At 36.1% G+C, this 9,001-nt stretch overlaps 2 protein-coding genes across 2 annotated transcripts; one reads left to right on the plus strand and one right to left on the minus strand.

Moving 5' to 3' along the window:
- Nucleotides 1-268: 268 nt before the first annotated feature.
- LOC108978379 (putative nuclease HARBI1) lies at nt 269-1,553 on the plus strand. The gene is made up of 4 exons (XM_018948631.1): nt 269-412; nt 477-909; nt 979-1,123; nt 1,183-1,553. The coding sequence occupies exons 1-4, from the start codon at nt 393-395 to the stop codon at nt 1,254-1,256; spliced, it is 672 nt and encodes a 223-aa protein (XP_018804176.1). The 5' UTR covers nt 269-392; the 3' UTR covers nt 1,257-1,553.
- A 134-nt stretch (nt 1,554-1,687) lies between these two features.
- Nucleotides 1,688-3,003, minus strand: LOC108978380. Its single transcript, XM_018948632.1, has 3 exons — nt 2,513-3,003; nt 2,263-2,449; nt 1,688-2,199 (listed from the first exon to the last, which is right to left on the minus strand). The coding sequence occupies exons 1-3, from the start codon at nt 2,521-2,523 to the stop codon at nt 1,951-1,953; spliced, it is 447 nt and encodes a 148-aa protein (XP_018804177.1). The 5' UTR covers nt 2,524-3,003; the 3' UTR covers nt 1,688-1,950.
- Nucleotides 3,004-9,001: the final 5,998 nt, after the last annotated feature.

The following is a 9,001-nucleotide window of genomic DNA, read 5'->3' on the forward strand; positions in this document are numbered from 1 at the left end:
ACCCACATATTAACATGTGTACTCATATGCTGGTATTGTCACTGGCGAAGCGAATACATTGGCGAGTCGAATGTTTTAGGCGAAAATACGCCATGTTCATATTGTGACTGGCGAATGAACACATTCGCTCAACTTTTTTGTTGCCATACTAAAATAATTGAGAAATGTCACACGAGTTCATCCGAAATTGACATATTTGACGTATTATTGTTATTGTTTGGAAATTTTATTATTTGCTTATTCGTTGTGTGTTTTGAAATTTTACCGTGATTTTAAAAAAGTGAATAAAAATTTTTAACAACGTAGATTTATATTTTGAAGACAGTTATGTTGAAAGGACAGCAACGAAATTACTTAGGCAGCGACGGTTCATCAGAGATCACTCTAATCCCATGGAACTTTCTTCAGTGTTGTAAATATCTATTGTTATAAAAGTGCATAAACAAATATCACGTCACATAAGTTTTTATTAACAGATTTAAAGAAAACTTTCGGTTAAGTAAGGATGCATTTATGTATGTGCTAGACAGCATAAAGGAAAAATGGCCGACTAATCTATCGTCAATATCGCCAATGTTGAAATTGTGCTGCGTTCTCAGGTTTTTGGCTCATGGGAGCTATCAGCAAACAGTGGGAAACGATTTCCAACTAGGTATTGCGCAGCCCACTGTTTCGTTGATTTTTAAGGAAATGCTTCCAATATTGGAATCCACTCTGTGCAATGTCTGGATCAAAACAGACATAACTGAAGAGCAGAAACGAACAACAAGAAGGAAATTTTTCATCAGATCTGGAATTCCAAATGTGGTTGGTTGCGTTGATGGAACCCATGTTGCAATTATTGCTCCATGTGAGAACAAGCACTTATATATGAATAGAAAAGGATTTTACAGCATAAATGCGATGATTGTAAGTAGCAACTAAATAAATAAATTATTACTTATTATTATTTCGTATTAAAAAATTATTTTTAATCAGGCATGCGATCAGGATATGGTTATACGATGTGTTGATGCGAGATATGGAGGATCTAGCCACGACTCATTTGTGTGGAACAATAGCGCATTAAAAACATATCTGGAGCAAACATACCAAAGAGGAGATCACAATTCGATTTACTTAGGTAACTACAATTTATATGTGTATGTACATACATAAATACTAACATTAAATATACTTTAGGTGATTCTGGTTATCCACTACACGAGTATCTATGGACGCCTTTCCGAAACGCTTTGGCAGGAACAGTGGAATGAAATTTTAATAAGAAACATGCAAAGGAACGTAGTTGAAAGGACGATTGGAGTGCTGAAATGCCGTTTTCGATGTATACTAGGTGAACGTAAACTACGATATCCTCCTAGTAAAGCAACTATTATTGTAAATGTTTGTAATCCTGAAGAAGAAACTTTTGTTGATGTAGTAGTACCACTGGAACCAGTTGAAGGAAACTTCAGTGGAACAGCAGCAGATCATCGCCGAAGACAAATTGCGAATGCATTGTCATAGCTTAGTTGCATCCCTAAAATATATGTAAAATATATGTACATATATGTAACATAACTACAATAAAATAAATGAAATTAATTTTGAATATACGGAAAATACGTTTTTTTTTATTTTGAGTATTTAAGTTTTTTTAATTCTAATTCTTTTAGTTTTATTTMAATTTTTTCCTTATGCCGCCTATTTTTTTCAATATTTTCTTCCTTCTTTCATTTTATAAAGGACTAATTTTTCTTTTTTTAATTCATAAATTTTTCTGGTGTACCTAGAAATTTCATTACACACCGAATGAATGTTTTTCATGATACCAACAAGGCTTTCTTGCGTGTCCGCTTGCTTTTCCAAAGCCTTCATACGCAAATTTTCGCGCTCCTCCACTCTTGTAGGTGCCTGCCTAGTCGAAATGCTAATATTTGCAGCCTGTTCAGGCTGAACCTCGACATCTTACAGATGTTCCTCTTCTACATATGCAGGTGTAGGTGCAGGTGCAGGTGCAGGTGTAGGTGCAGTGCTTCCAAAGGCGGCTCCGCTTGGATTCACTGCCTGCTGCAAACTGAGCAACTCGTCCACGGCCTGCTCCAAAGGCGTTACACTGCGTTGGGTGTATGACCACCCTATTCCACCTGTGGCTGCAATCTCTTTACGGTTATCTGCAATTTTCCGTTTTAGTTTTAGCTTGTAGTCCAACCAAACCTAAGAAATACACAAATTAATACAGATATGTACATATATGCAATCAAAATTGTTTATTCTTACCTTATTCCATTCGCTGCCACTACGTATTGGAGGCCCGATATTGTTCAATTCTGAAGCAATACCCTCCCACAACTCCATTCTATTCTTTTTTGTAGAGCCAAACGGTGCCAATCCTCTGGCTAAGTCCGGATTTCTTTCCATCAATTGCACCATTGTCTCAAATTGCCTTTGAGTTGTTCGTTTTATTCTAAAAATAAATAAATTTTTAATTAATGAAATACAATAAATAAATTTTCAAAATTTTACTAACGTTTTCTCCATTTTCAATTAGTAGTCGAATAGAATAAACGTTCGCCAAATTTTGACAGCTACGGCGAAGCGAATTTTATAAATTCGCAAGTGGCAATACCAAATATTCATTTCCGCTAGTTATTTCCCCACGAAGTGGCGAATTTACTGTGCGCTCGCTACTCGCAATTCGAAATAGCGAAATTCGCCTAAAATTTCATTCGCTTCGCCAGTGACAATACCAGCAATATTGTAAGTATGTATGATGCTTTTTGAGACTATTGTTGTTTTTTCAGAAGAATGTTTGTATTTTTTGATTTACATGCGTACGCATATGTAATTTGTGTGAGAATGTCATACGCACATACATACACATGTGTGTACGTAAATATAGAGAAGCGCGCGCTTTTTATATTACTGAGAAATGATAATAACTTGATTAGTACTGACATATGTACATATCTGCAGGATAGATGCGTATGAAAGTTTTAAATGATAAAAGGTCTGAGTTATATATATATATTTGTTGTAATATATTAAGTTTTTTTTATGATAATATATCACATATGAAATTATATTAAATTATCAAAGATAAGAAATATTTAATATGCCCATTAACTACAAATATTGCTTTTAAAATTGCATAAATTAAAGTAATGTTATCAATTTTGCATGAATTCACAAAAATTCGCAAAATCATATTCATATCAATTGATAGGATAGCATGTAAACGTATAGAAATATAAGCCAAAAGGCCAACAGGCGCCTGTAAAAGAAATTTATATTTCAGAGCATAATTCTCATTGAGTTCTCAGCTCTGTTCACTTCTGTTAAAGTTTCTCCTGCCGAGCCAAAAGTGGTGAAATCCAATTTCCAAAATTCACGGCTTTTGACAGTTCATACGCTTGTTCGTAGTTGAACCTTCTCTATATTATACGTTCTCTGACAATTGTCACAAAATKTCAAAGTTGATACAAAGCAAATTGAAACAAAACAGTARGGTTGCATTGTCGATATTGTATAAATTCGGAATCGGTATCGCAACAATGCAACTTGGAACTCAGCTGTTCAGGTTGCGTGTACCGCTGTGGCTGAAGGAGAGCAGCGCTAGTCCCTCAGTTGTGCAGAGTGCGTCTGCTGTTGTGGTTGAAGGAGAGCAGCACTCGTCCCCCAACGACACCCACTCAGCTGTGCAGGTTGTGACTGCCGCTGTGGTTGAAAGAAATCGACAAGAGTTCCCCAATGAGCAGGAAGGGAAACTCCTGGACGGGCTGAAGATGCAAATTGGTGAGGACGGTGAAGACGAAGACCTGTCTCTCATCGTTCTTTTTAGTTGTTAGAACCGGTTTAGACTTTTTCTGTTGTAGGTGTCGGTGAATGATATAAACACACATTTGTGGATTATAGGTTATCCATACAGCTATGCATTTGCAATTTTCATAACGCGAGAATTTTGAGAAATGTGTTTCGTACAAATTATTTATGGCTTCTGATGGTAAATTCAACTCCTAGAGATGAGATATCAAAAATGAAAAAAAGCTATCATCAGACTCTAAGACGCTGGCTACACGTTCAATATTTTTATATTAACCGCGATCCCGGCAATATTTATTGAACGTTTATTATGACTTAATTATTAGTCACGGAAAAATTGATAACTTATTGTCGGTGAAGGAATCGTATCGTTTAGGTGTGTTTACGGTTCTTCCGATTCTCGTTGACTTCGGTTGTTCACTTTGGGTTTGAGTGTAGTTGGTTTTATTTTTTCTTGACGTTAATACTCGTGTCTGTTGATATGATTGCTTTTGCTACTGGTGATGGTGGCTCGTCGATTGGTAAAAACGATGTTTTGACTCTATCTATGCTAACGCCAAATTTGCGACCTTTCACAAGAATTTMAAATTTCTTGTTGTTTGTCTGAACACTTCGTTTGAACCGTCGTATGGTGTTTTAAGAGGTGGTCGAACATCATGATCTTTCACGAAAACGTGTGCGCAAATTTGCAAATCCTTTTGAACGAATACCCTGTTGTTAGCGTGATTCGACCCTGGAACGGGTTGAATTTTCCACATCAATTCGTGAAGGGCAAAGATGATCAATGGCAGTGTTTTGGTCCAGCGTTCGTTGTTTTGACATTTGTAAGCTTATTTCATGATTCGATGAAAACTTTCGATCATGCCGTTGCGCAGTGTATCGTTTAATACAAGCTCGGGGGACAAAAACTAATACATAAGTCCATTACATTTCAACTAATGAAAACCGCGATTATTAGTAAAGGATTTTTTACCAACAGACCTAACAATAACACACAACAACACAATGTTTAATACTACTATATCATTACTCATTGAATGACTTATCATCACTGTTAGATTTATCTGAATCAGATACTAGAGAATCATTATTGTCATGATCACATGTTACCTGATGTGATACTTTTGATATTGAAGGATATGTACCATGATTTTGTGCACGGTGACTGGCATATGGTACCACGAATATAAATCAAGATAAAGGGTCATGGTTTTGGAACAAAGATTTTCGAATGTTTTGCAATTAATATCGTAGCCGGTTCCGAATTCATAAAGAACCTGCGGGCCGTATTTCCATCATTAGAGTTCCCATATCCAGGTTTCGGTGTGTCTACTAACCATAAGTGCATTCTGATTTTTAAACTTTTGCCTTACTTCTTCCGAATGCTATTTTACACTAGCCTTTTCTATATCGCTTTTAGCTTGCCACACATTAAAAGGAACGAATCCAGGCGTGCAAAATAGACAAAACACAACTGTAATGCTCTTTTTTAGCCACTACCTCTTTTAATTCGCCATTCATCAGTTTGGGAGTAGCACCACAGATGTAACATTTTTGTGAAGAAAGTGTGCCAGTCAAAGCATTACATACTTTTCCGTCTGAAATTGTAAGTAAAAGATTATGTTTTACCGAACTTTGAGAATCGCGATTATCACAAAGTGTTGGAAGAAGTTGAGATACTTCTTCCAAAGTTGAGATACTTCTTCCAAAMCCTTGTTAGTTTCTGATGTAGTAAAATCAATTGTCCTTTGAAAAAATAAGCTTAATTGGGCGACAGTAGGGTGTGGACGAAGGCCGCGGATTTTGCCATAAAATACTTTATCACTCAATCTCAATGGAACAATAGCGAAAACAAACACGTACTCATCAGTAGCATCGCAGTTCTCAAATTTCTGCTTATAAGCGCTATGGCCGGAGCTTCCGTCACATCCCCATTTGCTTATTAGTGTGAATGACGCTTTAGAAGATATGTATATCATATTTTCTTTGAAAACTTCACTTTGCGCTTCAATTAACGCTTCAATTGACGTGCCTCACGGGTTTATTTTAGTCTAGTCTATGTATATGTTTATAATTCCCACGACTGTGTCTATTTTATTATTTTTTGGTATTTAGTACATTTATCTTAAACATTTCAATGTATGTATGTTTAACATAAAACCGTTTAACTTAAAAAGTTTTTTTTTACCTATTCTTATTTTATAGTTTTTAGATTTTATTTCGCATTCTGTTTAATTCATTTAGTGCTTCATTATTGCAAGGTTTCTTGCCCGTTAGTTTATTGCAGTCCAACTTCTCTACACGTAGTCCCTTCAAAGATCTTACTCTACTAAGACCCACGTGGGCTTGACCTTCTTCAAACAGTTTCGCACCTAAGTATATGACTGCGTGATCCACAGTGCTGCCCTGCATTTTATGTATTGTAGAAGCCCATGACAGTATTAAAGGCAACATTCTTCTTTCAGCCGTTCCGTAATTGTACTTAGCTGGAAACTGTATGGCTTTCGGGTGTATAACATGTACTCTGTCTCTTGCGAAATCAATTCGGACGGAAGGTACATCTGCTGCATACATCTGAGTTCGACGAAATTGAGGCCAAACGATTTCGTTGATGTAGCCTATAGCGCCATTTACTAATCCCTTTGAAACGTCGATATTGGGGGGGATAAAAATTAATTTGCGAGTTAGTTCACACCTGAGGCTTTCCCCTCTATCCCCATCGGGGGCTGATCATTAGCCATCTAAGATTTCAAAATTGTATTCTACTTCTTGAGACCTTTCATTTGATACCCATATTGATCGGATTGATAATCCGCCATTTTGTAACATGGCGGCCGCTTGGATTTAAATTTTTTATATAGTATATTGTATTCTGCTTGTTGAGCCCTTTTATTTGATACCCATATTGATGGGATTGATAAAACCTACGTTATTCGCCATTTTGTAGCGGCGGCCATCTTGAATTTATAATGATAATGAATAAACATAATTGTATTGTCACCGAAATCCAAAGTGAACACAAAATTTCAGATTAATCGGTTGACAGGAAGAGGGTGAAATTTGAATTACTAAATTTGACTCAAGAATAAATAATAAGTAAAACAAACGGGGTGAGCTAAATAAAACCATTTAAAAACGTTCAATCATCATGTTTGCTTCAGTCCATTTTTTGGAAAATTTTGACGAAACACTCCAAATTTTTAATTTTATATCTTTTTATGTATCAGGCGTTACACTTTAGCACTAAATTTTGTCAAAACATAGTCCACTAACTGAGAATTTCGCTCTATTTTACATTTTCGCCATTCTTCAAATAACTCCATTTTTAATATAGAGCAAACTCGATCTGGAAAAAAATAGTTAAAAAGTATGGGGGAAAGATGTGGTACTCGATCAAAGGTCATTGTATAGTTTAAAGTTGCCGTTATACAATATTCAAACATTAGCTTGGATATATGTGGATAAAAAAAGTTGCATACGTTAAAAACTTGAAAATAAAAAGAACACACGCATTTTTATATGAGTTTCCAAAACCCAGTACAACGTATTAGCTGAACGCAAACCAAGTATTAGATTGCATAAAATATACATATGTATATACCTTCTAAAATAAACTCCATTTCATCAACAGTCGCGTTTTTCTCTGCCAACCTTGTTAAATCACTATTTGCATTGTATATATTATTTAAATTGAAAATATAAAAATGAAAACACCGTATGACTTCGATTAAACTGGTTATAGTTAACCGTATTAGGAAATTTGCGCAAATCTTACTTAAAATTGTGACATATGAAGGGTTGTTAAAAACAGAGTACTGTCAATTATTTGATTGTTTACATTGACCTTTGTCCTCCTACTATGATCCAGGCGAATCAGTGTGTGTTGGCTTGCAAATGTCGTAGACTTGAACGAAGGTGTTTTTTTCCAAATATACGCTTTAATTCGTTGAGTAGTTTTGCTTCGAATTGCTTGCCTTGATCTGTGTTGATTTAAGCTGGCACACCGTAGAAAGTCATCCAACTGTTGGTTGAGGCCTTGGCGACGGTATCGGCGTGAATGTCTTCAATTGGAATATCGATTGGTAAACGAGTGTATCTATCGATGTAAGTAAGATAATAGCGATAACGATTTGAAACTTGCAATAGTTCGACCAAATCGATGTGAATCCATTCGAAGCGTCTACTTGTTGTCTCTTGTGTTACGCAAATTTGGATTTTTGGCATGAAATAAAATTTTGTACCATTTCGGTAATGTCCTTTTTCATGTAGGGCCAAACAAAGCGCTCGCTGGTCATTTTTATTGTTGATTTTTTGCTGGGATGAGCCATGTTGCGAACAGAGTTGAATACTTGTTGACGAAACGTTATGAATGGTCGTACATGTTTCGTTGTAACGTCGCAAACAATGGCTTTGGTTGCATTAGGGATATTAACTAATTTTAGTTTCAATGTTGACGTGATGCTCTTCAAAAAATCAATCAATGCTTGGTCCATTTTCTGACTCTCAGTCAACTCCTCAAAATGCGTGCTAATCTCTCGATGTAATAGAGGTGTACTTACCGATGAAATCCAAATGTTTATGATTGGCTACAATTGTGCAACGCCTACCTTTAATCATGTGTTTAAAATGTTTGACTGATTGCTAAATGGCTAATGGTTTTGAATAAAATCCGAGTTTCTCAAATTTCTCTTCATTGATTTGATGAAGAGCTGCTCCGACCGAAAAATTACTAATGGCAACGTGAAGTGCCAGTTTAGCGTTTGGCAATGGATATGCTAACGTAACTGCATCGAGCAATGCTTGCTTACATTCTTCGAAAGCTCTTTCGACGTCTTCGCTCCAAACAGCTGGCGATTGGTAAATTTTCTTGTTGCCTTTGATAAGAACGCGTAGTTGGCTTTGAGTTTGAGCTGCATTTGGAATAAAATCGCGATAAAAATTAATCATTCSGAGGAACTTATGAAGTTTCTTGGCTTTGCACAATTTGCGATGTCTATTTTCATGGTTGATGGTTGAATGTCGGCTTTACTAACGCGATGACCCAAAAATATCACCTCTTCCTTAGCGAATTCGCATTTGGCGACGTTGATTTTCAAACTGTGTTCGCGCAACTGTTCCAAAACTATGCGAAGATGTTGAAAATGCTCTTCTTTTTCTTCGATGCGATGCAAATGTCGTCGATGTAGCAGAAACCGAA

Source organism: Bactrocera latifrons, unplaced genomic scaffold, assembly GCF_001853355.1.
Source record: "Bactrocera latifrons isolate USDA-ARS-PBARC rearing strain unplaced genomic scaffold, ASM185335v1 scaffold_1202, whole genome shotgun sequence".
In the NCBI taxonomy this organism is placed as follows: Eukaryota; Metazoa; Arthropoda; class Insecta; order Diptera; family Tephritidae; genus Bactrocera; species Bactrocera latifrons.